Source organism: Colletotrichum tamarilloi (assembly GCF_030869305.1).
Source record: "Colletotrichum tamarilloi strain Tom-12 chromosome Unknown Scaffold_13.1, whole genome shotgun sequence".
Classification (NCBI taxonomy): domain Eukaryota; kingdom Fungi; phylum Ascomycota; class Sordariomycetes; order Glomerellales; family Glomerellaceae; genus Colletotrichum; species Colletotrichum tamarilloi.
Genome location: NW_026849396.1, coordinates 403,752 through 430,817, shown reverse-complemented (window position 1 = coordinate 430,817; position 27,066 = coordinate 403,752). Strand labels below are relative to the sequence as shown.

Here is a 27,066-nt window from a genome sequence, read left to right as displayed (position 1 = left end):
CTGTGGTGCTGCTGTGGTGCTGCACTGCTGGCTGTGGGAAGTCAACAATCTGGAGGCCCAGCCAAATTGCAGTAAAACTGCCCCCTTTGAATCAAAAGATACATCTGCAGATACCGTACTCTCAAAGGCAAAAGTGACTTGGCTGATGCTTGACTTGACTCGATAGTTCGTCACTGGAACCCTTGAGTCTGCCGTCCACAACCCAGTCTTGCCAGTCCAGACACCCAGGGGCCATTGTTGCATCTGGATGCCACCTTGTTCTCGGCGCAACTCAATCTTTCTTTCTTCCCTCCTTTGTTCATCCGCCTCAACCTTAATCCGCACAACTCCCTTCGCCAGTGACCACACTTTCTACCGATACATACGACCCCGGCCACCACATCTCCTCACCCAGCCCCCATTTGTTCCGTTGGCCAAACTTATTCGGACATCAACCACAGTCAAGCATACAGCTACTAGTTGGATGTTTTCTTTCCTCTCCGCTTCTTTCCCCTGGATCATTAGTCTGTTTCGGTTTCCGCGTGTAGGGAAGTGGGTATAGAGAGCCCTGGAGAGAGCGCGCAACAGACGGGCCCGGCGCAACTTTGTCACGACTCCTTTAAACGAAACGTATATGCCAACGACGTCACGAAATTCGAAAAAGACATCACTACTCTAATACCCACAATCGAGGGCACTCGATCACGTACACTCCATTGCTTTTCCCACATTGGCCGCTGCAACATGCGATAGCCCCAGTGCCGAACCCCCGAACGCTCGAACGAAATCCAGGTCGAAAGTGTTCCCTCGACACCCCGATTCAAAGACCACCATGCCACCATACGCTAATGTCCAATCCCACCGCGACTCCCTCGAGCTCGCCTCTCTCGCCTCGTCCTCCCGCGCCGACTCTGTCGTCTCAGACCTGCCCTCCTCGCGTCCCTCCATATCCTCCTCCCGCAAGCTCTCCTTTGACGCCGAAGACCCCCTAGACGCCGCGAACCCGGCCGCCGCCGCCTCCTCAGGGAGACCGAACCGCCATGACCGCTCCTACTCCGTCTCCTCGGGCTTCGACTTCGCCGCAAACCTCTTCCCCTTGAGCTCCACAGCCGGCGCCGGCGGCGCAGGCGGCTACGCACCCATTGGCGCGCCCACCTCGACCGCGATACAAAACGGCGGACTCGGCGGCGGCAGCTTGGAGAAGCACAAGACGCTCACGTACCTCAACGGCCTGAGTCTCATCGTGGGCCTCATCATAGGGAGCGGCATCTTTTCGAGCCCGAGCCAGGTGAGCTCAAAGGTCGGCTCGCCCGGCGCCGCGCTCGTCGTCTGGGTCATTGCCGGCGTGCTGGCCTGGACGGGCGCGGCTAGCTACGCGGAGCTCGGCGGCGCGATACCCTTGAATGGCGGCGCGCAGGTCTACCTCGCCAAGATCATGGGCGAGATGGCCGGCTTCCTCTTCACCTGGGTGGCCGTGCTGGTGCTGAAGCCGGGCAGCGCCGCCATCATCGCCATCATCATGGGCGAGTACCTCGTGCGCGCCGCCATTGGCGCCGAGGCCGAGAGCCTCAGCCCCTGGGTCAACAAGGCCGTCGCCATGGTCGCCCTCGTCTCCGTCACCCTGCTCAACTGCGTCTCCACCAAGCTCGGCACAAAAGTCAACGACTGGCTCATGTTTCTCAAGTTTATTGCGTTGCTGGGCGTTACTGTGACTGGCATCGTCGTCGCCATCACCGGCAAGACCGTCACGGGCAAGGCCAACATGGAGTGGAAGTCGCACGAGTGGTTCGAGGGCACCTCCACCGACCTCTCCGCCTGGGCCGTCGCCCTGTACGCGGGACTATGGGCCTACGATGGCTGGGACAATGTAAGTTTTTTCGTCTCGAGATTCTGAGCGCCGCTGACCATCTAGACAAACTACGTCGTCGGCGAGTTCCGCAACCCGAGCCGCGACCTCCCGCGCGTCATCCACACGGCCATGCCCCTCGTTATCCTCTCCTACGTCCTCGCCAACATTGCCTACTTTCTCGTCCTCCCCCTCGCAGCCGTCAACGCCTCCAACACGATCGCCGTCCAGTTCGGCGCAAAAGTCTTTGGCCCCGTCGGCTCCCTCGTCCTCGCCCTCGTTGTCTCGGCATCCTGCTTCGGCGCCCTCAACTCGTCGACCTTTACCTCGTCGCGGCTGGTGTACGTTGCCGGCAAAGAGGGCTACATCCCGTCCGTCTTTGGCAGCATCGGCCTGTCGCGCAACGGCAACGGCGGCGGCGGCCACTCCGTCACCACATCCCGCACCTCCCGCGGCCGTCTCGCAAATCTCCTGATCCGCGCCCTCGGCGACGACGACATGGGCCTCTTTTACACCCCCGTCTGGGCCCTCGTGCTCAACGGCCTGCTGACGGCGGCGTACATCGTCGTGGGCGAATTCGGCACCCTGCTGACGTTTTACGGCGTCGCCGGGTACACATTCTACTTTATCACGGTGCTGGGCCTCATTATTCTGCGCGTGCGCGAGCCGCAGCTCGACAGGCCGTACCGGACGTGGATCACAACGCCCATTATCTTTTGTTGCGTTTCGCTGTTTTTGCTGAGCCGCGCCGTGTTTGCGCAGCCGCTGCAGACGGTGACGGTGGTGCTGTTTGTGGTGGCGGGCGTGCCGGTGTACTTTTGGCGGATCCGCGGGCGGGATCAGCAGGTTGTCAAGAGGGAGGCGAGGCATCGTGGGTATGAAGAGGGGGAGGAGAGGGCGTGGTGGCAGTTTTGGAAGAGGTCATGATTGCGCCCGAACCCGGAGGGTGAGGGTTTGCGAGGTACAGAAAGAGAAAGAAAAAGAGAGAGAGGAGTCGCGGCTTGGGCGATTCGCGCCCCTGCTGCTTCTGCGTACCTGTCTGAGAGGTCATGTTTATTAATTTTGCATATCGCCGCCGTACGGTGAGTGGCGGCGCGCTGGGGATGGTCCGGGTTCCCATTCCGAGGAGTTTCTTTTTTTTTTTTTTTTGGGATTCGAAAAGTGAAAGAGACGTTTGGCGTCGGCTGGGGCTGCCCGCACCGGAGCGAGGTGGCAGTCTTTTTCAATTCACAATTCCAAGGCTTTCTGGCATGAAAAAAGATTTTATCTAGAGCGTGGAGGATTCATGGCAGCGAGCGAGCGTCATGCGAAATAGCGTTGCCGGCTCAAGCTCGCGGCGCCTTTTTTGCGGCGCCTTTCTGAAATAGAAACAAAACGGTACAAGCACACTCCCGAAAGACAACGTCTACGTGTGACTATGACGGCTCACGATCACGCTCACGTGGCGGAGTCGAGTCGTCTTGAGCAAAATCGCCCGCGCTAGAAATCGCCGCGAGAAGAAGACGTGCTGCCCGGCCCGACGATTCGGGTGAAGAGCAAGGTATACATACCGTGCAAGCGTAGCAGCAACAAGACAAAAGAGGCAGAGTTTAGCTCCGTATCTTGCTGCTTTGGCAGAGAGATGGCATGCTGAGAGCTGGAGGGAAGCACGCCGCGAGCCTCGGGTCGACCCCCCCCCCCTTCTCCTTTCGCCTAACGACCACTCCCAACGGGTCTTGGATTGCCTCCTAGGGGCGTGGCCAGACGCTGCGCCAGACAGTCCCGAGCGGCTGAAGCCGTCCAGACAAATCACCCAATCAATGCCAAGGGAGAGACGGAGTTGCATCGCATCAGGTTATATTCCTATGTACGGTAACCTAGACTTCGTTGGAAGTCAAATGCTCATGCTAATGCTCAAAAACTACTAAAAACAAACGCTAGATTTCCCTCACACACAACCTTTCATTGGGGTATGATTTCCACTCCAATCGACACATCCAGAGAAAACTCGCTCACTTCTTCTCGCGCTGGCCGTACGCCTTGGTGGCGTAGTCGCCCTTGTGCACGATGAGGTCCTCGGGCTTGTAGTCCTCGCGACCGCTCAGGTAGCTGTCGATGATGGCCTTTGTGCCGTCGGCGTAGCGCTTCTGCGCGTCGAGCGAGGTGCCGGACATGTGGGGCACCATGGCGTTGCCGCCGCCGAAGGGGTTCTTGGCGGTGCGGAGCGGGTGGTCGCCAGGCGCGGGCTGGGGGAACCAGACGTCGCCGCCGTAGCCGGCGAGGTGGCCCGACTTCAGGGCGTCGGCGACGTCCTCCTTGACGACGATGGCGCCGCGGGCGGTGTTGATGAGGTAGGAGCCCTTCTTCATCTTGGAGATGAGGTCCTTGTTGAAGAGGCCGCGGGTCTTCTCGTGCAGGGGCGCGTTGATGGTGACAACGTCGCACTGGGCGAGCATCTCCTCGAGGTTCTCGACGCGGCGGCAGCCGATCTCGGCCTCCTTCTCGGCGGAGAGGGGCTGGTAGTCGTAGTAGAGGAGCTCCTTGCAGTCGAAGGCCTTGAGGCGGCGGAGGACGCGCTCGCCGATGCGGCCGATGGCGACGGTGCCGACGGTCTTGCCCTCGAGGTCGTACTCCTGCTTCGCGACGGCGGCGACGTCCCAGTCGCCGCGCTCGATCTGCTCGTGGGCGGGGACGAAGTTGCGGATGAGGACGAGGATGGTCATGACGACGTGCTCGGCGACGGAGACGACGTTGGAGCCGGTGACCTCGGCGACGGTGACGCCGCCGTTGGTCTTGTTGGCGGCGTTGAGGTCGACGTGGTCGGAGCCGATGCCGGCGGTGACGGCGAGCTTGAGGTTCTTTGCCTTTGCGAGGCGCTCGGCGGTGAGGTAGCCGGGGTGGAAGCTGTGATTGTTAGTCCTTCGTCCGTAATGCGTGACTGGGTGACTTACGGAGTGGTGATGATGATCTCGGCGTCGACGAGCTCCTGGTCAAACTTTGAGTTCTCGCCCTCCTTGTCCGAGGTGGTGACCAGAGTGTGGCCCTGATCCTCGAGCCATTTGCGGATGCCGAGCTCGTTCTCGGTGGTTCCCAAAAGGCCGGGGACCTATTGTGGTATCGTCAAGTCAGCGATCGTGGTCTTGCAGGATCGATGCCATGTCTTCAGGGATTGATGCCATGCACCCCGCATTGGGAGTTTCGGAGCTTGCACATCGCCAAGAAGTTGGGGGAGGGGTGAGGGTGGAGGGTGGATGACGGGAGGGGTCGAGAGGATGCCGATGTATCTGCGATCGACCTCCGAGCCCCGCACCTTCCCGTCATCCCCGCACTAAGCTCAGCCAAACGGCGGGGCAAAGCTCCGCCGGGAAGCTATCATGGTGACGTTCCTGGCGGGTGGATGCCCGGAGGATGCGGCAATGGCAGACAGTAGGCAATAGACAGAAGACAGAAGACAGAAAGAACTCACGTCTTTGGCGTGCTGACCGCCGTCGTAGAGGACTGCAAGAACCTTGACCTGGTTTTGGCGAGTAGTTGTTAGTGTGCGGATCGAATTGAGTTGGCCAGGCAATTTGCGAGGGAGAGTCGAGGATGCTGGGGAGGCCCGGCTGAATGCGGGTCGAGCAGCGAGGAAAGATGCCTTTGAGGACGTGCAAAGTCCCCGAGAGGCCAGAGGGGCAACGGAGCGGATGTGACGAGAGAGCAATACCATTGTGACTGATTTAAGGGTTTGAGTTGTTGTTGATTGAGAGACTGAAGCTCGGAGGGAGGGAGGTTGTTATATAGAAGTAAATCGAGATGGGAAATCCGGAAGTTCGGAGATCTGTAGAAGAGGTAGATGAAGATGTTTGTTGTGTGTGATGGAGTGGAAAGGCAGGTCGATGGAAAACCGGCCAGGGGAGGTTGTATTTATGTCTTGTAAGAGCGTCGATGCATCGATACGATACATTGATACATCGCCGGCTGACCGGGACTTTCAGACTCGCAGCTAGGGTCAGGGCGGGGAACCAAAACCACAGCGAATGGAGTACATGGACGTCAGAAAGAGGCAAGAGAATCCGGCTGCCGCGAATCTGCCGTTGTCTGGCCGTGCTGAGTCCTGGGTCTGGGCTGGTTCGATGGAATCGATTCATCGAATGTGATGGCTGCCTCCATCTCCTCTTTTCGTGCCTCTTTCCCGCGGCCTTTTGCCTCACCTCTCCCACTTCCTCCACCTCTCCGAGATACCATGCCCCTCCTTTCCAGAGTATCTCCTTGGGGCCAGTCAGATATCGGACAGGTATCGGCAAGGTTCGAGACGGCAGCGAGGCTGGGCGACAAAGGTGCGCAAAGGGAGACTCGGGGAGCTCTGAAAGCTACCTCTGGCTCGGCATCTCCAAGTCGGTCTCAGTGGTCTTTTTGCCTGGTACCTACACAGTAGATGTATGGGGAAAGCTGAAGACGTCCCATCATTGGCCGCGTGGTTCGTCTGCCCTCCACCCGAACGAGAGCTTCCCTTGCCCGCTTCAGTTGGCAGCACCGCCCATGGCACGATGAAACGCCGCGTCCAACCCGACCCCGGCAAATCTTCAACCCCAAGGCCGCAGACAGCACTCTTGTTGTGCAGCTAGACCAGGAGCTACCATCCATCTCGTCTTTTTGGCGACCAGGTGGCTGAGCCAATTCGCGTTGATCAAAAATACCATGCAATGCAGAGCGTGCAGTCGCGACAATCAGCAACAGCGCGCATCCTATCAAGCATCACGGTCCTGAGTGAGGGGTAACAAACCACCTTCCAAGACCGCCATCATACGCGCGCCGTTCCATCATTCAAAGCGAAAGCGGCTTGGGTTGTGTGTACTATTTGTTCTCATCACCTAATCACTTCTACGACGCTCTCCAATCGTTATCCGCCGTCGACAGGCGATCGTCTGTTTCGGTTACACACGACCGGGCCTGGTGTTAGACGGACCGTAGCAGATCCGCAGACATTGAGCCTTTGAAGCTGCGGAGAAACAATGGGCATGGGCGCTTCTGGCTAGCCATCTACAGCATGCACGAACCAATCCCTCATGCGCCGTTGGGTTGGAAAGCGGAGATTTGTCGTCAAGCTTTCGAGAGACCCCTCCGGAGGTGGTTCGGCGTTCTGTCGGGGTTTTCCTTGCGCGCGCACTGCGCGAGGGGTGGTTGAACTTCGGCGTCAAAAAACCATCGCACGACATTCCCGTCTGCTTGCTCTGCTTGGTTCCGCAACCTTGAGGGGCCTGGCTAACCCAGCAACGTAAGCAGTGCAAGGCATCGGCATCCGTCCCGGCGCCCAGCTGATAGCCGCCCATTGATGAGTGCACCTCTCGGGATCGATTGCGGCATTGGGAGGCGGATACGGTACACTACGGCGAGCCGCTCGTCTTTGAGCTTTACCTCCGAGCTGGCCTTACCCAGCCTGGCCACCATTTCTCGGCGTTTCGCTGTGCAGACGAAGGAAACATCGTGAGCCCCGTCGTGGAGTCTTCTATCGTCAGCTGTGGGAATCCGAGAATCGTCCACGGAGCCAGAACACGTCGACAAGTCTTCTCGACACGATTCGACAATCGTGACGGAATATCAGATCGCAGCGTGCCGCGGTTTCCGGCCAGGGATTCCGTCATCGATGCCGCATCGTGGCCCCGCGCGATCCTCTTCTTTCCTTGCCTTGTTGTCCGGCCCCGTCAGGGAGCTCACTCCGGTCCACTGTCGGGAGAGCGGCTGGTTGGCACAGGCGGGCGGGGGCCGAAGCACCTTTATAAGCCCGCTTTCGGGGAGAACTCTTCATCAACGGGCGCTTGGTCTAGGGGTATGATTTTCGCTTCGCACTTCCGTCAGGAACGCGCCTTTGTGAAAGGTCGTGGGTTCAATTCCCATAGTGTCCATTTTTGCCTCCTGAGGACGTCCACGAAATGTGTTTTAATATTTTGCATCGTTAGTCGCTGTTTTGTTGTAGAACAAGATTCAGGAGCAGAGTTTAGCGTTGAAGATGCCAGCCAGGGTGTTGCAAAGTCTACCCCAAAGTTGGGCCATCTGAAGCTCGGCGCAACTAACTTTATGCCAACGGATCTGCCTACCCTCCCATTCCTACGCTTTCTCTCGCAACTGCAATTAAAGCCGAACTCAATTGAATGAGACTTTGAAACCGCCTTGGAAAGATACCCCATTATGATGGAGTTCAAGGCCGATCCTTACTTGTCGCCGCTCCTGCACGCTGAAGCCTAACTCTACTGACGTTGACTCCTGGTGACGCTTTGTGCCGCCATTTCTGCACTGTCAACAGTCTGCGCCTCTGTTCTTAACACTGGCGTAGTCTACACTGTCATATTTTGCGAGGCATCAACTTATCAGGTGCAGAGAGTCTTGACTGCATGGATGGAGGGTTGGACTGGCCCTAGCAGGCGTTACGAGAGTCGACGATGGCGTACTAGATCAGTAACGATTCTTGGCGTCTCCGGGGAGAAGATGGACGCTCAACTCTTTTTTTCCCTTTGGAATTCGCAGGTCCGAAATGATATTCTTCTGCCCTCTGTCCTGTGTAGAGGCGTGTGGACTCGTTGGTTCACAGTGAGTATCTTTATCTGGGCCAGTCTTTTTGGGGAGGTCGTGGTAAACCACCAACTGAGCCTTTTGCGCAAAAGGACAGGCAGCGGGCTGGTCGCTGACAAGGCGGTGGGCGAGACGGAGCATGGCTTGGTATTGGTCTAGCTGAACTCGGAGACTCGACGGAGAGTATACCTGAATCAGCACTCGGTCCTTCGTCACCGTGGCTAGGTTTTGGATCGACGAGTCGTGACGTTTAATCTGGGGAATAGTCTTCCATGGCGAGCTGCGGAGACTTCGATCCGTATCTCGGCCGACCTGATGTCGGAAGACAGTGATGCCCCGCGGTCTTTCTCATCTGACTGTCGGCACCCCTTACCGTACTCATGACAAGTTTGGCAAGTCCGTTCCCTCTGTCTGTTTCTATGGATGCTGTGTTCTACCCGGGGCTTCCTGGCGGCATTAAATCTTGCGTCGAAGCAAGGCGTGACGTGATTCTGTAGCGCTAAATCACGTCTTCGCGTATCAGTTGTTGAATGGGGCCATGCTGTTGGAATCGATGGTCTCATGGTGCTGGCTTTGGGCTTGCTCCTGGGGAGACAAAACGAAGAACGCGGCAGTGAACGCTTCGGCGACTGTCTTCAGCATCTGAACGTTTTAAAGGTATCGTAGTTCCTGTGGATGCGTATCTCCCTCGGAGAGAACAACCTCGGAGGGAACAAAGGGACTGGCGTGCTCTTGAACGCCGCGCAAGAATGAGGAGCCGCCCATGGTGTTTCGATCATCCGCATGACGGTCTTTTATTTCTGCAAGCTATCTGCCTTGTTGGAATGATTTGACTCGTCTTAGATGTGTATCCTCTGTCTTTCCAAAGGTCGTTCTCCGCTTTGAAATTGTGGCAGATAGGGGTAGCTAGCCTCCAGTCATTTTGGGGGACGAGAGGATATATAAGTCACGAAGTACTCCTTGGTCAATAGATCCGCGGATGGTCGTGCCTGGCAAAGAGTTTCGCGAGCGCCAGATACATTCAAATGGTACTCCCGTCGTCTCTGCCACAAGGACAAGACGACCTCGGTAGATGGTCCCAAAACGTGACCGACAACTAAGAGGGGGACTTCAGAATCCCACCGATGTACGGCTGCTACAACGACAGCAAAGGCGCCAGCCAGCCAGTTCAGACTTAGGAATTCCTCATTCATCACACGTGACCAAAAACAAAAGAGTTCACCCCCCCGGTGGCGAATGGGGGCTACATCTCTGGTGCTCAAGCTGGGATTCGAACCTAGACCCTAGTGTAGGCTAAGCCAGTTGATCAAGCTCGCCCGTAACCATCCCGCCAAACGGCAGTTTGACCTGACCTCACAGGCCTGTGAGGCACCTGCTGCCGTTGGTGACGGAATTGGACTTGAGGGGGGGTATATAGGCTTCCTCCCGTGTATACCACGTGAATACACACACGGTGATTCACTGACACCGGCAGCTGAGGTGGGCCCTCTTCCTGGTTCGGATGAACTGATAGTGGTATTGATATCGACATTTATATCGCCAGTGCCTGGCGCAGTTCAAGGCGAGAAGTTCAAGTTCATCGCGATCATCTCTGGTTCTTGTGTGTCCTGCTTATTAACTGTAGGGAGGTCTGCCCCCGACTTCCAGAACCAGCTTCCTCGCATCAATTTGGGATGCGGTGCCACCTGAGTCGGAGATAAGTGGATAGCTCATCACGTTCACGATGCTTTGCAGGATCAGATGTTGTCACCTCATGCACGAAGACGCATCCAAAATCAGAGTCATCGCTCCATCAGGGTCCTATCTCGAGGTCCCGGAACCCAATCTGCGCCACCCGAGACGCCCACTCCCTGGTGAACTTTGGGATCCTAACATGATGACTGGTGCCTTGCATTACACGGCTTCTACACCAAAGGCCGGATGACGGAGGCACGATCGATGTGCTCGATGAGCTGCAGACGGCTTCCTTAGCCAGTCGTGGCGTCTTAATGCTGTCATACACTTTCCAACCGGCATCAGGGTGCCCTTCACAGACCCTGCCGAGTCGACGACATGTTATAAGTGCATCATTCTCGCAAGATGACAAGACGAAGAAGCAAACAACATCCATCACCCGCTCGTTCCATCAACCCTCACACTTACACTAAGCCCACCATGGTGTCCAGCAAGGCTCCCATCGCCGCAGCCGTAGCTCTGCTAGCACAGATCTGCCAGGCCAGGGACCACCTAGTCTTCCGCAATGTCTCGGACAGCCCGCCTCGGACGGTCACCGGCGAGCAGGGGTGCTACACGGACTTTGGCCGGGACTACCGTGGCAGCGTCCCGACTTTCTCCCGGCTGTACTCGTACACGTTCCCCGTCACCGCGTACAGCTACTTCATCCCTTCCACCAGCACCATCACCGTGACGCCCACCGTCTCCGGAGGTGGAGGAGGCGGCGGTGGAGGAGGAGGAGGGTCAGTGACGGGTCCCATCACTTCAACATCGACCGCCACCACAACCACGCACGTCACCTCATTCGGCACCGCGACAACCATCACAGCCGGGCCTCGCTTCACACCCCTCGCCTCCGCCCTCAACCACAGGCGACCAGCAGGCGGCAGGCCCCAGCTCCAAGACTCGAGCTACAGAGCCAACGACGACAGCCTCGTCCTCGGCGTCGACAAGGCCGGCGTCGCCAAAGCCGACCCGCCCCTCTTCCCACAAGCCGTCGTCTGCGAGATGGTCATCCGCGTCTTCACGACCAGCACGTCAACCATCACGGCATCCTACGCAGCGACGACAACAATCACCCTCCCGGCGCCCAACGCCACCACCACCGCCACAGCACCAGTCCAAAACGCGACGACGGCAACGACAACGACGACGGTCACGTCCACCATCACCGACGAGGTGGCCAACCCCACGCAGACCGTCTACCAGGCCTGCCAGGCCAACAACCTGGTCTCGGGCCACGGCGCGCCGCAGACGTACTTTGTCGAGGCGATCCACAGCTGGCACGTCGTGCGGGAGCAGCGCATCGCCGAGACGGCGGAGAGCTGCTGTATCGCATGCCAGGGGGAGGCGGATTGCGGCGGGAGCCTGTATCACATGTTTTCGGGCATCTGCTACACGTTCAGGACCGGGGGCGAAGGTCACGGGCACGGAAGGAACCCCGGGGGCCACGGGGGACAGTGTAGGGCGCCGGGCGAGTTGCGGTCCACCGCGAATGTTGCTGAAGGGGCGGTTTTCGTCGCGAGTAATGGGCAGTGCGGTGGGTGGTGGGTTTCGGATGAGGCGCCGATCTAAGCTGCAGATGTAATGCGTATTAAGTAGCCAATCTAAAGAACGTTGCGCTCTGCATCTGTTGATCCGGGAGATAGAAGAATGGCCCCACTCCCGCCGGGGCCGGGTCCATCCGAACAATGTCTGTCGGAGGAAGTTGAATTGTCCCGGGCCGGGCCGTCGTGGGTCTCCGACGGAAGGTCGGGTGGAGTGTGGAGGACGTGAGGAAGGAGCGATCGGATGACGCTTGCTGCACGCACTGTCCAGAGGCAAACAGTCCCAACAGCATCTCGGGCTTTCTTCACGCATCGCCAAGGTCACCCAACATCACTTTGACATCGCAGGTCCCGCGGAAGCCATTCCGAACATCCTTTCCGATATCTGTCGGTGCAGCTTGAGGTCATCGGGGGAATGATACAGCCATCGTCACCGAGTCCGCAGTGGCCCGATGGCCAAGGAGAGTACGGACTTGCGATTCGCCAGCAACGTAGAGACCCGTCAAGGAAACACCCATCCATCTTCGGCTGCGTCGATTGACGAATCTCTACTGGCCATCTCATCGTCAGTCACAACTACTCGGAAAGTGCTGGCCCACGAGGTATCCCTCGGGCAAGCCCAGCAGCTTCATCAATTTCGCCAAGTCGATCCGGCGAGACATCGTGGGAGACCTCACAGCTGGCAGCATGATGGTCTGTCAATGCCACCAGTCGATGCCAAAGATATGCCGCCCTGTCGTGATACCTGTTGACGGACCGCAGCTCGCTGTCCGCGCAGACCCTCCGAATCCTGCGACCGTCAGCTGGTCGGCTCAGTTTCCACCACATCAGGACACCGCAGTCAAATGCGCTGCGCAGCGTTGCGTGTGCGAAGAAGAGCACTGCCATGCCATTCGCCACCAATGTTCAAAACTCATGGCGAACGCATCAACTTAAGTAGAGCAGACGTGAGCTCGATGCCAGGGGTCGACCAACAGGCAGCCGTTTAGGAGAATTTCGTGCGGCTAAAATGACAGCAGGATGGATTTCGCCTTACCCGCCACCCCGTTCAACCTCATTCTTGGGACTAGAGACCGGTTTGCCGGGGCGCAATCGTGCAATCGTGCGGGTAGCTCGACGCTTGACATGGCGTCTTACCTCTCCCGCTCTCCACTGCCAGGGCGATCAACCAGCCTGCGCTTCCTTCGAGCTGTCCAGCCCCTGCGCCTACATTGTCCCATCGCCAACCCGTTGCGAGACTTGTTCCACAATGCGGCCACCTGAATGGACGGGTGCCATAGGTGCGTCCCGCCGAGTGGCTTGCGGCTGGAGTCTTGGGTCTACTTTCCCAAGAACACTTTGCGCTGGTGCCCGAAATAAGCGCCAAAAGTCAGCCCTGCTGCACCGCGCCAAACGATGGACGAATAACCATCACCCCCAACGGCAACGTCTTCGAACGCGAGCGAGCCTGCGTCTCTGAATCGATAGCGAGCAGTTGTCAGACCTTAGCAATGTCTCGTGTCGCCAAATGGGCAGCGAGAAATGGAACAGCCCTCCCAAAGCCCCTGGATTTGTGCAGTGATCCTTGTTCTTTGGCGGCTTTCTATAATTGCACTTTCAGCTTAGCCCATCGCCACGCGCTGGGCTGCGGGTCCAGACGTTGCATCGCCCGGTACATAGATTGCTCTTGGCGATCCTTCTGAGCAGTTATTGTCCTTTTCCGCGCAGAATGTCCCCACGGTGTGCGGCATCCGGGCCCGCTGCGACCACTGGCACCCCTGCGATGTCATTTCTCCCAGGCCCAGGGCAACCATGCGCTCGCAGACCGTCGATTGAACAAAAACATTCCCCGTCCTCTTTTGCTGCTTGCAGCGGTACCCGGCGTCATCTGCCCGCCGTGCTCACCCACACCCCCCTTCTTTCGGCCGTGTTTCGACGACGACGACGACGACGACGACGACGACGACGATTATCCTCTGGCGACGAGAGGAACAACCTTCGTCGCACGATCGCTTCCACGATGGCGGAACTGGACTCCAATGCGTGGTATCGCCTATCGGAAACGCGCGTCGACAACAGCACCGGACCATTCGCTCTCAACCTCCAGCTTCGAGATGTCGGCCTCCGAGTGCATCCCGTAACCGACGGCACCGCGGCGTGGCAGTTTCAACCTTTTGGCGACGTCAAAGGCCGCTACCTCATGCGCCTCGACCAGGCGGGAGTCAAGCAGCAGCTGGGAGTCTGCTACGATGCGAAGGAACCGGCGACCGGGAACACCGTGGCCTGTCTGCAGGAGTCGTCAGTGGACGAGTCTCAGATTTGGGAGGTTTCGGCATGGGACGGGAAGACGGGGGAATACAAATTTGTCAACGTGGCCAACGGGACCGCCTACGTGCTCGACGTGCATCCGAAATCGAATCTATTCATGAACAGCAACATCGAGGGCTCGGCGAGCGCGACAGACACACAACCGGCTCAGCACTGGGTCATGACGAGCGTCAGCGCCGTCAACGACGGAGCATACTCGACAATCTATTCAGGGAACGTTGCGGTCAGCACGAACTCGGCCACGCTCTCCTCAACAGCGACGACTTCAACGACTACGAAATCCATAACAACCACAACAGGGGCCACAGCCACGGCCGCATCACAAACGGTCTCGACAGCAACCAGCACAGCTGTGACGATACCAACGACGACGGGGATATCACCAGGGGCTGGAGCGGGAATCGGCGTAGGCGTCGCCATCGGTGTTGTCGGCTTGATCGGGGCCATTGCGTTCTTCTGGTGGCGGCGCAAGCAACCGAAGACTGCGCAATATAGCGAGGTCGAGCCAAAGCACGGCGGGAGTATCGAAAGAGGGTCATCATCAATCGCGGGGTCTCCGGCCGTCGGAGGGTACGCGGCGCCGTACGGGGCGCATCCGGGGACAGGGAGCTACCCGTCGTACAATCAAGGGTCGTACAATCAAGGGTCACCGGCGACGATGAGCTATCCCGTACCCCTCGATAGGGGGTCTCCCAATACCATGACCTACCCGATCCCTATGCACACGTCGTCGCCGTCGTCTGAGCCTAACCTATCCTCCTGGCACTACCCACAAACCGTGTCAACAAGCGCACTTGCCGTGCCTGCTGCCGTGCCCCGTCACCAGTTCGACCATCCCGCTATCCACAACGAGTTCGCGCCGGCTGCGTCGAACCCTTCCTTTGAATCAACATCACGCTTCGGCTTTGCGTCAACTGCGGCGTCTTCCCAAGCCAACTCTACAACAAATCTAAACGACCCCGACCCGGTCCCTAGTGCACACGAGCTCGAGGTTGCCGTGCGAGACGTGCCGCGGCGACAGCACGAACTCGGCGAATTCCACCACGGGCCCAATTTCGACCTTTCACAGCCGACGGCAACGACGACAGCGACGATCACGGCACCCTCGGCAGAGCTGAGCGCGTTCCAGCACGGCCCAGATACCTTTACGCAGAGCCATGAGGCCAAGATGCTTGGGGTGCCCACCGCGGAGCTCGGCTCGCACCAGCATGGTCCCGATACCTTTGGCGACGGCCACGAAGACAAGATGCTCGGCGGATTTCCGCCAGGGGCCGAGAAGTATCAGCCGGAGCGGGAGGACAAAGTGCTGGGTAACCTGCATGACCTGATGAGGCCGGTTGCGGGGCAGAGCGGTAGAGGCCGTCGGCCGGATGCCACAGAGGCCACGGGGTGGCAGTCGTACGAGATGCAGTCATTTCCGCCAAGGTGACGGCTGACATTAGGAGGCGGCGATGAAGTATTGCCCGCAGCCACCCAATCGAACCAACACCGAGAGAGCCTCTAGGCGGAGCGGCCGACGTGGATGAACACAATGATACCCGAGTAACGAAAGGCCCGCCCTGCCTTTGCCTCACCCTTGCAGTCATCTTATGGCGAATCGCCAAACACATCTACCGGTGCTATTTATCTACACCTGGCCATTATATCCGGCCGAAAAGTCATCGAGCTCGAGAGAGAGTTCCATGTGCAGCGTCACCAACGGAAAAGCATAGATCCTGGATTTGGACCTCGGATGAAGCTCACGAAGCCTGGAGGACGTCGGAAAGGACCGCCCGATCCTCAGCCGCACTATGGAGCGCGGGAAAGACACCCAGGGTCCACCGAGATGATGCACAAAATCCAAAGAGGGCCCAACAGCACAAATCAGGAGCCGGAACCCTGGAGATGGTTCGTCCGGGAGATCTTAGACCCCTGCGCCTAAACATTCCCCCCCTATCGGAAAGTGAATGTGAGTCCTGGGGAGAAGCACTCTGCCACCCTGGTGATGCCGGGACAGAGAGGCGTTGTTGAACGCCAAAATTCAATTGTACATAAAAAAGAATCAACAGACTTAGAGTAGACTTCTAATCCATGAATAACGACGGCCAGAGTGCCTAATCATTTACAGATTTGTGTACTGGCGTCGTAGGACTGCCAACCATGGGTTGCTTCTTTCTGCCGCAGACAATGTTGATGCTCGAAGAGAGTCAGTGCCAGTGTCCTCTCTTTCCAGTCTGTCAGCTGCTGTGTGGGACGACTGCTCCGTCAGTCCCTCGAGTTCGACGATGATGGAGACGAACCCTACGCCGCAAGCTGCTTTTCCGAGGTGAGGTATGTAAATCTCTCCGGCCTCGCCCCTTCAACAACCCCCCCCCCCCCCCAATCTTTTGGAAAAGATGACGGAACAGTTTTGTTGACTGGTGTTTGTTGGAATCTCCAGAGTTCAAGAGCCCTGAGTCGAGGTAGGTAGCACGGCTGGACTTTCGACCTCGTCGGGGAGAAGAAAGGTCGTGGCTCTTCGCAGGTCGAGAAATCCAAAACGACGGCGTCAACCCGCGGAGGACAAGGACGAGAATGATGCCTCCATTGAACCCCGGAGATTTGGCCTCTCCTAACGATGAACGGGACTTACAAGCCAGCACACGAAGAGTCACGCCAGAGCAGATCCAAGTCGCCGGACGATGGATGCTTCTACGGTGAGGTACAGATCATCACGGGGACGGGAAGGGCAGCTTCTAGCTTCTTTCGACACGAACTTCTCGAGCGCAGTCTTCCGACGCAATGCGAGGTCTATCAACATCAGCGGAAAGCAAAAGGGCTTTTGGCGTTCCTGCTAAGCAGCCAAACACCGTACCCAGCGGCCACACCGGAATGCGCACTCAGAGGGTACGATCTTTCAAGCCGTCCCTGGAACAAGTCGTCCGCTGCCGTGTGAACTGATCTGTCAGCGCGGCTGCCGGGGCTAGACGAGGTGATGCCCGTATAATCACTGGGCACACTCCAAGAGGGTCGGGGCCACGGTCATCATCTTACCGGACGACAATCCTCTTCAACTACTCGCCTCTGGGCGAAGTTGACTCCCAGGTACGTTCACGTCCAAGAGGGCTTGAACGGCTCCTCTGCCAATCTACCTGGAAGCTGCGCGTGTGCGGAGTAAGCAGAGGAGAAGCCCGTACCGATGACTCCTGTCTCCTTCAGCTCGCCCATGCGAAGACAGAAAGGCTTGGATGGCATCTGGTTCGCGGCCTCACCGAGCAGTTGAGCAGGCCATCCCCGAGAAGACGCCGAAAACCTCACACAGTTCACAACAATCTATCGAATCAGCCATAGAACCATTCATACTGATTTAGACGCGACATCACGGGACCGACGGCACTACCACCGCACTCGGCATCGGACCGGACGCGGCCCCGGACCTCCAAGCCCAACGGCGGCTGCGAGCCCACATAAGTGGAGGTCTCTCGGCACCGACTCTTATTCCCGTTCGAGTGTCGATAATCCCCGGATTTCGGCGAGGATGCAACGACACGCTGCTCGACGGCGTGCTATCGTCTCGGCCCGGGGATCAGAATCTCAGCCTGGCGTCCTGTAGCACATAGACAAGTCATTGTACAAGATGGCATTACCTCGGCTTCACAATCGTCAGCTAGGGGAGCCTCCGTCGGCTGATGGCTATGAAACACAACGTGCTCGTCAGGCAATTGAACCTCTCCGAGGCATCGAGGCTTGGAACGGCACAGCGATGATGCCCTCGGAATGGACAGTCACATGCCTCAAGCCGACGCCTTTTTGATGATGTCGATTGCGAGGGCCTCTCGCGCGTTCAGCGAAAGATTGACATGCGGTAGCATTGGAAGATGCAAGTCATCGACCGCCATCAAGTCAATGTCGACTTTCCGACGAACCAGTCTGGACGGCCGTCACGAGGGCGTTGGTCTATCAGAACAGAGCTCTCCGGGACGGGATGTTGCATTGCAGGTTCCTGACAAAACTTCATTGCTTCCACATGTCATCCAAAGCGATGGCGGTGCATTTTGCATGTGGTTGACGCTGCCCAGGGCTCACAGTGATACACGGCCAGCAACATCCCTCGCAACGTGGACCATATACCCCAACGCCCAGAGACATCTTGTCGCCCGCATACCCATGTGACGGCCCTCGAATTGGAGAAATCAAGCGAGCATAGAAACCGACCGGGTAAAGCAGGAACTGTGTAAGTCCATTGGTCTGCTCCATGGCCGATGTCGCTTCGCCGGCATGACTCCTGCACCGGAAAACTTGCACGATCGTCGATTCAAACCATCTGCCATTATGAGTAGACCGACACGAATTTTCCAATTGCGGGTTTGTGGGGTTTGCTGCCCTCACATGCCACGATATACGACGCGAAGCATGAATTCCTCCTTGCGTCCCTTGGGTGCTGGAAGCTATACGGACTAGCTTCTGCCTCTCGGGAGGAGTCGGAGACCCCGACACGCGCCTTCCGAGTATTTCCTCCGCCGTGGGGCATGATTGTCGTGGTGAGGGTTGGTGTGGGGGATCTGGACGAGGCTGTGGACGCACAAAACTCTAAGCGTCAGTACGACAATCCTATGGCGGACTCGGGCAATGTCCGAAAGCCTTTCCCCAGAGAGAGCTTGCTGCAGAGGAAGACCCAATCAGGGGCGGCAATCTCTAGATGATCTTGCATCTGGCGGCACCTCGTTGGTGCCCGAGAGATGGAGGCCGGGGTAGCATATCCATCATCCATGGGCTCCATGGCCATGGAGACGTCGACCGCCGACGAGTATCCAGCACAAAAAAAACTGGTTGGCGTGTCAGAGGAACCGGTTCCGAAATACGGAGACCAACGGAGCTTGTCGGAAGCGTGACAGCTCCAAAGTTGCATCGTGCGGGGTGCGACGCCCCCGTCTTTAGCTCCATGCGGGGCCGGGGAGGTTTGAGAGCTCTAGCCTCTAGCTCGAAAGAGCCGCCAGTGGAGCGGGCTAGCGACGCCGGGCCAGGTTCTGGAGGTGCGGGATGGCTGACATTTGCGCAAGACGGCAATCGTCCGCTGGCGGCTGGCCGGCGTTTACCCGCATCGACTCCAGTCCAACTCCACGAAAGACGTCCATCGAGAAAGAGAGGGTGAAACATGTCGATTTTGTCAGCAGCGTGTTGACGGTTCAACCGTGACGGTCAGATATGCAGAGCAAGATTGTCATTAGGTAATGTTAGGTAAGATATATTGCAGACGACGTCAGGTGCCTGGTCAGGTGCCCGGTGAACGGCCATGGTCCAAGCGGTGAGCCAGAGCCAAAGTGTTGGGTTAAGGTTGACGCGTCTGATCGTTGTTGACAAGAAGCTTGGCGGCGTTTGTCCAGACGCCAAGGTTGCCAAGGCGAGAGCAGGATCGCGGGTGAAGAAGGTTGTCTCAGCACGTGTGGGAAGTCTGGGGAATCAAGATAAGCTGTTGCAACTCCGTAAACTGCTACGGTGTCTCGGGGATTGAGCGATGCTGCTGTTGACGATGAACGGCGGTCCAAATTCGGTGTTGTCTAGAGTTCACAAAGTCGCCAAAGTCAAAGTGCGTGGAGGACGAAAAAGTCCCGACTTCAAACCTTGAAATCACCAACCTCAACGACATCACCGGACGGACCCCAGGACGCCCCGGCCATCGCCTAGCTCGCGATGCAGAGACCGAAGCTGACATGGCGCCGAGACGAACGCCATGCGCAATCGCAAGTATCGTGAACTTGGTCCACCAGCGGCAGGCATTGCAACCTGACGTCCATTTAACGTGGTTTCGTCTGAAGTTTCGATCTCAAGTACCGTTAACAACAGACCCTGTCTTGCCCAGTGGACGGTGGCAGCAACCCTCGGGCATGACTTGTTGTGCGTGCTTCAAAACGGCCGAAACTGTGATTTGCAAGCAGAGTCGTGTTTGAGACGGGTGGGGGACGGGCGTCGAGAGGAGAGACTAGACTGGACGCGTGGAAGTCCTTGTTTCAATCCGCAGAAGATCCTCATCGAGTGTGATGAACGGCCAGGAGAGGGGGAATCCAGTCGAGTCTCAGCGAGGAGCGGGAAACTTGTGAAGTCGGGAGGGAGCCACGCCCACGACCAGGGGGTGAAAAGTTTTGGAGCCAGGCCTGGCATTCGGTACCGGTGGGTCTGCCGTCAGCGTGCGGTGTGGGTTCGCCTTGTTGTGGCTTGCCGCTAAGCGGAACCCCTGTGGAGGGATCGGGCAAAGTCGGGAGCTCGTCGTGTCTGAGGCTTGTAGGGACTCAGGGAGAGTCATGCTCGGTATGCAGTCGACGGTGTCGTTGTCAATGTGTTGTTCGCTTTGCTTATCTTGCTTAGTTGGAGATTTGGGGGCTGCGGTCCACCTCGCTCACGGGATGGTGGGAAGATAATGGGCAGCAAACGGCACCGTATCGGGCGTTGAACACGAGTTCAGACCGCGGGATATCGCAGTACGTTCCGCGGGGGGCTTGATTCTGACGTGCTCCAGCACTTGATAGGGCGGGATATCGCCTGATGAATCTTTAACCCGATATCCCGCCGACTGCCCTCCGTCATTTCGTATCCATTGGGAGATTTCGCGAGCGTCGTCTATTCAGGTCTGGGTCTTCAGTCATATTCCAGAAGGGGACCCGGAATTTGCCAAGGGGCGAAAAGTACCTGCAGGCACGGCAGCGTCGCATTAAAGACTGCATGGGTTTGGATTCCGACGGCCGACCCGGCCAAGTGCCTAGTGTAGAGCTTGTGGAAGCCTGGAAGGCCCGGAGGCTCGCCCAGAGTGCAACACGCTCCCCCAATGCTCACAGACTGGAGGACAACGGTTCGGGACGCTGTGACAGAGACTAGCCGGAAGAGGAGGCTGGCCAACAAATGTGACGGCCGTCATTGGCCGACGATTGAAGATATCCCCCGTCGTTCTTGGTTCCTTCGTTTCAATAGTAGTTGTTGATTTGTTAGACTTTGGACATTGCGTTGGCCGGCCGAGCCCCTGGTTTTTGCTTTTCACCAAGCAATAGTGCGACGGACAAGATGGAAAGATGGAACGAAGACACTGTTGGCGTCCACGGGTCGGGGGCATGGGGGCGTCCTTTTGCAAAGCTTTGTTCGTTCCTTGTGAGCACGTCAGCGAAACGGATGGAGAATGCGACGTGCGAGGCATTGGCCAGGCTGGAGTGTCGCGTGCGCACAGAAAGAGCAGGCCGTAGTCTGTACGAATACTGCGTACGGACAGAGGCCGTAGCGGTCCCGGGGACCGTCGGAGGGCGGATTCGAGATTGTAGGTTGGAGGAGGCCCGGACGGGTGCTTGCTAGGTACAGCTAGCGTCGGCGAGATGTCCGGCCGGTGATGGAGAAGGAGGAAGTTCTATGGACCATGGATTCCAACTTGGACGGTTCCACCTCGCGAGGGAAGCCCAAGTGGATGTTCTCCTGTTCTTCCGGTGGAGTTGGCTCAAGGGTCGACGTCTTTGGGTGTGAGGGGGGCAGGCCGCAGGCGGGAATGGGATGCAGGTGCAAGTGCAGCAAGGCTTGACAGGGTCGAGGGCTCGAGTGCGACGACAACGTACATTGGGCTGCATGGCTGACGACTTTTTGGGGGGTTGAAAGTGCCGACGGTTGACACATTGTGCCGTATTTGTCGGGGATTTCTGGTGATTGTGCCGACGTCGCACCTCTCTCTTCTCACCGGTTGGAGGATTCTGGAGAGGCGGGAGGGATCAGACATCCCAACAAAAAGAGGTCCTTTGGGGTACAGCAGGCAGGCCGCAGTACAGCTTAGCCGCAGCTAGGTGAAGCTTGGGTGCGTCTAGGTGCCGTGGATGATGACTGTACGTAAGACGTCTGCACAAGAGGCCGTGGACGTCTCTGCGGGCGTCTGAGCCTTTGGATCCTGTGTCGACTTTGGAGAGTTGCCGTGTCTCACTGGGGCGGAAGAGTCGATGGGCATTGGGACCAGGGCGCAAGGGGAGACGACGGTCGCTAGGTCAGGGGACGAAAAAAATAAGATACAAAATCGTGGTAAACCAAACAGAGAAAAAAATGTGGAGTGACCCAAGCACGAGAAAGCCGTAAACAATCATGGTCGGGGGGCAGGGCCGATTGGCAGCGACGATGACTCCGCGAAATGTCGTTTTTCTGCGCATGTTCCATTCTTTGATTTGGTGAGATTCAGCGCGCCATTTTCAAAGATGCCTGGGTGGTTGTCCTATGACTCTGCATCGTCAATGAGCATGGCAGGACCGATCCCGTGGTCGGAGCTGCCTTCCGTGAATCAAGTGTAGAAATAAAATAGCAGGAGCACCTGGGCACGTAGGAAGCCATGCACTTGCCCTGCTTCACTTTGAGGTAGACTTCCATTTGCTTCTTTCTTTCTGAAGCTTCGTCCATCGACGACCATCCAGGGGAAACATCACCCAATGTGATCTTTACGAGACCGAACTGAATCAATTGCATCGCTCGGAAAGAAACACCACTCCACGCACATCGACACGGATAGCCCGACTCCACTCGCCGCCGGACAGACTGCCGCTGCGCCGCTGGCAACTTGCTTGGGCTGACATCCCACGCCTCCCACGCTCACTTTCACGCCCACGAACACCCTCCCACGTCGACGAAGCGAAGCGAAGCTAAATCGTCCGCATTCCGTCAGCTCACCTTATCTGCCGTGTGCACTATTTCGAGTGACGGACAGCAGACCATCTCCACTGCAGCTCGTTTCCCAGGTAGGCAGGCCCCTTTCCCGGTCCTTCGTCAGCTTCCATGCCTGCTCCATCTGGCATCGCGGCACCCAAATGCAAAGACCAAGATAGCATCAATCTTCTGCGCAATCTACGCCATTGTGAGCTGACGGAAACGGGCCGTCCACAAGCACCACTGTGTTGTTCTCTAGGCTAATTTTCGGTTTGCTACGCAGAAGTGAGAATCACCTCCTGAGTCTTGGACCTCGTACTTCGTCTCCGGATACACCGTCCCGGCGTCACCACCTCTTCACCTTGCCGCCTCCCGTCGCCTCACCGACGCCCCTCTCGGCCCTCGTACACGCCCCGTCCTTGTGTCGCCTAGAGCTTCCTGTGTACTCCGTACGGAGAACCTGACGAGGTACCCAGTTACCCCAACTTGAAAATTTTCATCGGCCTTCTCCAACTCTGCGAATTCAGCCAGAATTGGGCACGAATTCGGAAAAAAACGACCATCAACAAGAAAGGAAAAAAAAAAAAAGAAATTGCCAATTCCTAGGATCGGGTCTGGCTTCCGTCTTCTCCCACCCTCCACACCAACACCCCCGTCTCAACCCTTAACCACCCCGGTCGTCGACGGACCCTCGTCGCCCCCGTTATTCAACCACCCTGGTCTCCCGGCTCCACGCCGCACACCCTGCCACGACCTGCAGCGAACCCTCTGCACAATCGACCCCGATTCGGGTGCCAGTCTCCCTACTCTGTCGTCTGTGTACGGATACGCCTGGGCGGAAACCTTGGAAGCACATCATACAGTTGGATTCGAATCAAAGCTTGGAGCTCCAGCGCACGCTCGACCTGCTACGTAGTCCGCACGCCACAACGCACAGTCACAGAGCACTCCCTTGTCCCGCCATCCCATCTTCTGCGCCGTCCCATCCCTCCATCGCTTTCCCAATTCTCGTTCCTCGTCCGCCCGTCTCCCGTCCCCCGTCTCCAGGCTTCGCTCGTCCGTCGTCCAGGCAAGTACCCGGTACCTCGACGCCTCTGCCGGCGCCTGGCCTTGCTGCCATCCCTCCTTTGTGAAACTGCCTTGAAACCCCCTTCTCCCTATCATTCTCAGATCCTCCGTGGCCATGGGTCTAAGTCGCTGTACCTGGCCGGGCAAACCTCCATCGAGGACCGGACCAGTTCACAAGGTTTTAAACCGACTTTTCCTCGTCCGCGATCCAGTTGCAGGGAACACAACGCCCTCCCCCTCTGTTGGTCCATCCAATGCAACTCTTGCGACTCCACGCTCTCACCATACTCTAAATTGCCTTCCTGCGCCTTCTCCGAAAGCTGGTCTCTTGCTGCGTCCTCCTCATCAACGACTAATATCACGTTCCGGCCGGTCCCATTACACCACACGCACCACACGCACCACTACCCATCACGCTCGTCTGCTTCGCCTCGGAGCTCCAACAACTACTAATTGCCTCGTTCCGTCGCCCACTCCCGCCTCCTCTTTCTTCTCCGCATCTCTCCCACCGACACATGCGCCGGTAATGTCAATGGCGTCGTATCCCTTCAGTTCAGCCAGCTCCTCAGACATCTCTACGCCCCGGTCCTCCTCGCCTTCGCCATCGTCCGTCGCCTCTGCCCGCTCCTCTCGCTCCTCTATATCTAACAAGCGCATGTCCATGTCCAGTCGCAGAATGACAGACTTCAACCCCATGTCTTCCGTCGACATCTCCGTCATTGAAGACAAGATGAGAATGGCCTCCCTCGACCAGCACCGTGGCTACTCCCAGAACACCTTTGGCGAGGTTCAGCAATACCGCAACACGGAATACGTGCCCAAGACCCAGGCCACCGCTTTCCAGATCCTGCGCGAGCCCCTCTGGAACAAAGGTGAGTTGATGGCAGCTGCCGCTTCCCCCACTTACACCGTCTGTCCGCGTCCGCACTGAACCTTACTGCACCTGCACGCACCGGCTTCCCCCAACATGGCGTATCCCTTCAGTTTGCACCCTTCTATATAGCCTCCCTCTTTTTTCCTCCCACAACATCCCCAACTCCTCGCTCCATCCCCTCCCATGGCTTCTTCACTCACTGGGCGCGCTCGTCGTCTTCCCTCACCACTTCCTCGCCTGCTCAATCCTCTGCCTCGTGCTCCCATCCACTCCTCCTCCAAACTAACCGCCATGGTCGAATCAGGTCTCTCCTTCACGCCCGAAGAGCGCGTCACCAGAAACCTCACCGGCCTTATCCCTCACACCATGGAGAGCCTCCAGACGCAATGCCAGCGGGCCATGAAGATGATCAACACCCGCCAGACCGACGTCGACAAGTACCTCTACCTGTCCTCGCTCAAGGCCCAAAACTTTGACCTCTTCTACCGCCTGCTCATTGACAACGTCCGCGAGCTCATGCCCTTGGTCTACACCCCCACCATTGGGGATGTCTGCCTGCAATACTCTACCCTCTACACCCGCCCGGAGGCTCTGTACATTTCGATCAAGCAGCGAAAGTCCATCCGCACCATGCTCCGCAACTGGCCCTACCCCAACCCCCAGATCTGCGTCGTCACCGACGGTTCCCGCATTCTGGGTCTTGGTGACCTCGGTGTCAACGGTGTCGGTATCTCTGTAGGTCTGCCGTCCCTCCATACCTGACAACACTAACAACCACAGATTGGCAAGCTCGCTCTGTACACTGGTGCCGCCGGTATCCACCCCGAAAACACCCTGCCTATTGTCCTCGACACCGGCACCAACAACGAGACCAACCTCAAGGACCCCTTCTACCTGGGCATCCGCTCTAAGCGCGTGTCCGTCGCCGAGCAGCAGGCATTCATGGACGAGTTCATGGAGGCCGTCACCGAGGTCTACCCCGAGATGACTGTCCAGTTCGAAGACTTTGAGTCCGAAAAGGCCTTCAACTACCTCGACCGCTACCGCGATAAGTACCGCTGTTTCAACGACGATATCCAGGGAACTGGTGCCGTCGTCCTCGCTGGTTACATCAACGCCGTCGAGCTCTCTGGCGTTCCCCTCGAGGAGCAGCGCCTGGTTTTCATGGGCGCCGGTTCCGCCGGTGTCGGTGTCGCCAAGCAGCTCGTCGAGTACTACACCAAGCGTGGCCTCAGCGAGCAGGTCGCCAGGGACAAGTTCTGGCTGGTCGACACCAAGGGTCTCGTCACCAAGGACCGCGGTGACAAGCTCGCCGAGCACAAGAAGTACTTTGCCCGCACCGACAACAACGGCCACCAATTCCGCACCCTCGAGGAGGTGATTGAGTACGTCAAGCCCACCGCTCTCGTCGGTCTCACCGCCACCTTTGGTGTCTTCACCGAGTCCGTCGTTCGCGCCCTCAAGGCCTCTGTCGACTCTGGCGGTCTTGGCCGCCGCCCCGTCCTCTTCCCCCTCAGCAACCCCCTCACCAAGGCCGAGTGCACTTTCGAGCAGGCCGTCCAGTGGACCGACGGCACCGTCATCTTCGCCTCCGGCTCCCCCTTCTCCCCCTTCACCATGAAGAGCCCCGACGGCCAGGCCATTACCTACCACCCCAACCAGGGCAACAACGTCTACGTCTTCCCCGGTCTCGGTCTCGGTGCCATCCTCGCCAAGGCCTCCAAGGTCACCGACGACATGGTCTACACCTCGGCTGCCGCTCTCGCCGCGTCCCTCAACGTTGACGAGATCCACAAGGGTCTCATCTACCCCCGCATTGAGCGTGTGCGTGACGCCAGCGTCATTGTGGCCCGCGAGGTCATGAAGTCTGCCCGCAGAGCCGGTGTCTCCAAGCTTCCTGAGTCCCAGTGGGTCGAGTGGGAGGAGTGGGGTGATGTTGCCCTGGACGCCTGGATCAAGGAGCGCGTCTACGACCCCGTCAGCTTCTCCGAGAAGAGCCGAATCTAAACCCCCCTAAAAGATTGTGCGATGGATGACTTGCATTTACGGATCAAAAGGGCTTGGACAGGGAATACCTGAGACGTTCTCAGAGAGCGAAATTGGTTTTTTTCGGCGTTGGGGTAGGCATCAAGGGCCTTGGCTTTCCAATCTTGCCGAGATTTGAGCGAAGGGAAACACAGACACATTTTCATCGTCACTAAAAGGACGACGACGCTTTTTTACTACGAGTACGCCCTATGCGGCTATCGTCTCCGTGACGCCTGTTCGCGTCGGAGTTTTGAATTTAGAGTAGAGGATGTTGTGGGGGAGACAGGTTTCGCGGTAATACTTCCTGATGGAGCCATGCTACATGGAACGCGATTTAGAAATAGACTTGGATGCCTGTACGACTGTGCTACTGTGTGTACGTGACTGTAATCCTGTGACCCTGGAGTGGACAAACGGCCCTTGGACTTTGGAGAGCTTGCCGAGCTTCGTGGGGAGGTGCCTCGGCTTGAAAGCTTGAGCTTGAACCCAAAAATCTGGACGACGTTGAACCAACCGTCCCCAACTTTTGCTAGGGGGGTAGCGTAGATCCCCCCAAATTTTCTCTC

General features: G+C 57.7%; 13 protein-coding genes across 13 annotated transcripts; 10 read left to right on the top strand and 3 right to left on the bottom strand.

The window, feature by feature from the left end:
* Positions 1-811: 811 nt before the first annotated feature.
* Positions 812-2,752, top strand: CTAM01_05255 (amino acid permease; the record flags this gene model as incomplete). The annotated part of the gene is made up of 2 exons (XM_060521285.1): positions 812-1,846; positions 1,892-2,752. 2 exons carry the CDS (start codon positions 812-814, stop codon positions 2,750-2,752), a joined length of 1,896 nt encoding a protein of 631 aa, XP_060384091.1.
* Positions 2,753-3,816: 1,064 nt separating this feature from the next.
* CTAM01_05254 (D-isomer specific 2-hydroxyacid dehydrogenase) lies at positions 3,817-5,513 on the bottom strand (the record flags this gene model as incomplete). The annotated part of the gene is made up of 3 exons (XM_060521284.1): positions 3,817-4,708; positions 4,756-4,910; positions 5,271-5,513. The coding sequence occupies 3 exons, from the start codon at positions 5,511-5,513 to the stop codon at positions 3,817-3,819; spliced, it is 1,290 nt and encodes a 429-aa protein (XP_060384090.1).
* Positions 5,514-5,731: 218 nt separating this feature from the next.
* Positions 5,732-6,337, top strand: CTAM01_05253 (uncharacterized protein; the record flags this gene model as incomplete). Its single annotated transcript, XM_060521283.1, has 1 exon — positions 5,732-6,337. One exon carries the CDS (start codon positions 5,732-5,734, stop codon positions 6,335-6,337), a length of 606 nt encoding a protein of 201 aa, XP_060384089.1.
* A 4,170-nt stretch (positions 6,338-10,507) lies between these two features.
* On the top strand, positions 10,508-11,641 carry CTAM01_05252 (uncharacterized protein; the record flags this gene model as incomplete). The annotated part of the gene is made up of 1 exon (XM_060521282.1): positions 10,508-11,641. One exon carries the CDS (start codon positions 10,508-10,510, stop codon positions 11,639-11,641), a length of 1,134 nt encoding a protein of 377 aa, XP_060384088.1.
* Positions 11,642-12,862: 1,221 nt separating this feature from the next.
* On the top strand, positions 12,863-13,072 carry CTAM01_05251 (uncharacterized protein; the record flags this gene model as incomplete). The annotated part of the gene is made up of 1 exon (XM_060521281.1): positions 12,863-13,072. One exon carries the CDS (start codon positions 12,863-12,865, stop codon positions 13,070-13,072), a length of 210 nt encoding a protein of 69 aa, XP_060384087.1.
* A 540-nt stretch (positions 13,073-13,612) lies between these two features.
* Positions 13,613-15,349, top strand: CTAM01_05250 (uncharacterized protein; the record flags this gene model as incomplete). The annotated part of the gene is made up of 1 exon (XM_060521280.1): positions 13,613-15,349. The coding sequence occupies one exon, from the start codon at positions 13,613-13,615 to the stop codon at positions 15,347-15,349; it is 1,737 nt and encodes a 578-aa protein (XP_060384086.1).
* Positions 15,350-15,652: 303 nt separating this feature from the next.
* On the top strand, positions 15,653-15,841 carry CTAM01_05249 (uncharacterized protein; the record flags this gene model as incomplete). The annotated part of the gene is made up of 1 exon (XM_060521279.1): positions 15,653-15,841. The coding sequence occupies one exon, from the start codon at positions 15,653-15,655 to the stop codon at positions 15,839-15,841; it is 189 nt and encodes a 62-aa protein (XP_060384085.1).
* Positions 15,842-16,516: 675 nt separating this feature from the next.
* On the top strand, positions 16,517-17,349 carry CTAM01_05248 (uncharacterized protein; the record flags this gene model as incomplete). Its single annotated transcript, XM_060521278.1, has 2 exons — positions 16,517-16,785; positions 17,250-17,349. 2 exons carry the CDS (start codon positions 16,517-16,519, stop codon positions 17,347-17,349), a joined length of 369 nt encoding a protein of 122 aa, XP_060384084.1.
* A 306-nt stretch (positions 17,350-17,655) lies between these two features.
* On the top strand, positions 17,656-18,051 carry CTAM01_05247 (uncharacterized protein; the record flags this gene model as incomplete). The annotated part of the gene is made up of 1 exon (XM_060521277.1): positions 17,656-18,051. One exon carries the CDS (start codon positions 17,656-17,658, stop codon positions 18,049-18,051), a length of 396 nt encoding a protein of 131 aa, XP_060384083.1.
* Positions 18,052-18,573: 522 nt separating this feature from the next.
* CTAM01_05246 (uncharacterized protein) lies at positions 18,574-19,035 on the bottom strand (the record flags this gene model as incomplete). Its single annotated transcript, XM_060521276.1, has 1 exon — positions 18,574-19,035. The coding sequence occupies one exon, from the start codon at positions 19,033-19,035 to the stop codon at positions 18,574-18,576; it is 462 nt and encodes a 153-aa protein (XP_060384082.1).
* Positions 19,036-19,589: 554 nt separating this feature from the next.
* Positions 19,590-19,826, top strand: CTAM01_05245 (uncharacterized protein; the record flags this gene model as incomplete). The annotated part of the gene is made up of 1 exon (XM_060521275.1): positions 19,590-19,826. The coding sequence occupies one exon, from the start codon at positions 19,590-19,592 to the stop codon at positions 19,824-19,826; it is 237 nt and encodes a 78-aa protein (XP_060384081.1).
* Positions 19,827-20,632: 806 nt separating this feature from the next.
* On the bottom strand, positions 20,633-21,259 carry CTAM01_05244 (uncharacterized protein; the record flags this gene model as incomplete). The annotated part of the gene is made up of 1 exon (XM_060521274.1): positions 20,633-21,259. A coding segment is annotated over one exon (627 nt), but the record flags the coding sequence as incomplete, so codon positions are not given.
* A 2,454-nt stretch (positions 21,260-23,713) lies between these two features.
* Positions 23,714-26,479, top strand: CTAM01_05243 (malic enzyme; the record flags this gene model as incomplete). The annotated part of the gene is made up of 3 exons (XM_060521273.1): positions 23,714-24,470; positions 24,777-25,207; positions 25,253-26,479. The coding sequence occupies 3 exons, from the start codon at positions 23,714-23,716 to the stop codon at positions 26,477-26,479; spliced, it is 2,415 nt and encodes an 804-aa protein (XP_060384079.1).
* Positions 26,480-27,066: the final 587 nt, after the last annotated feature.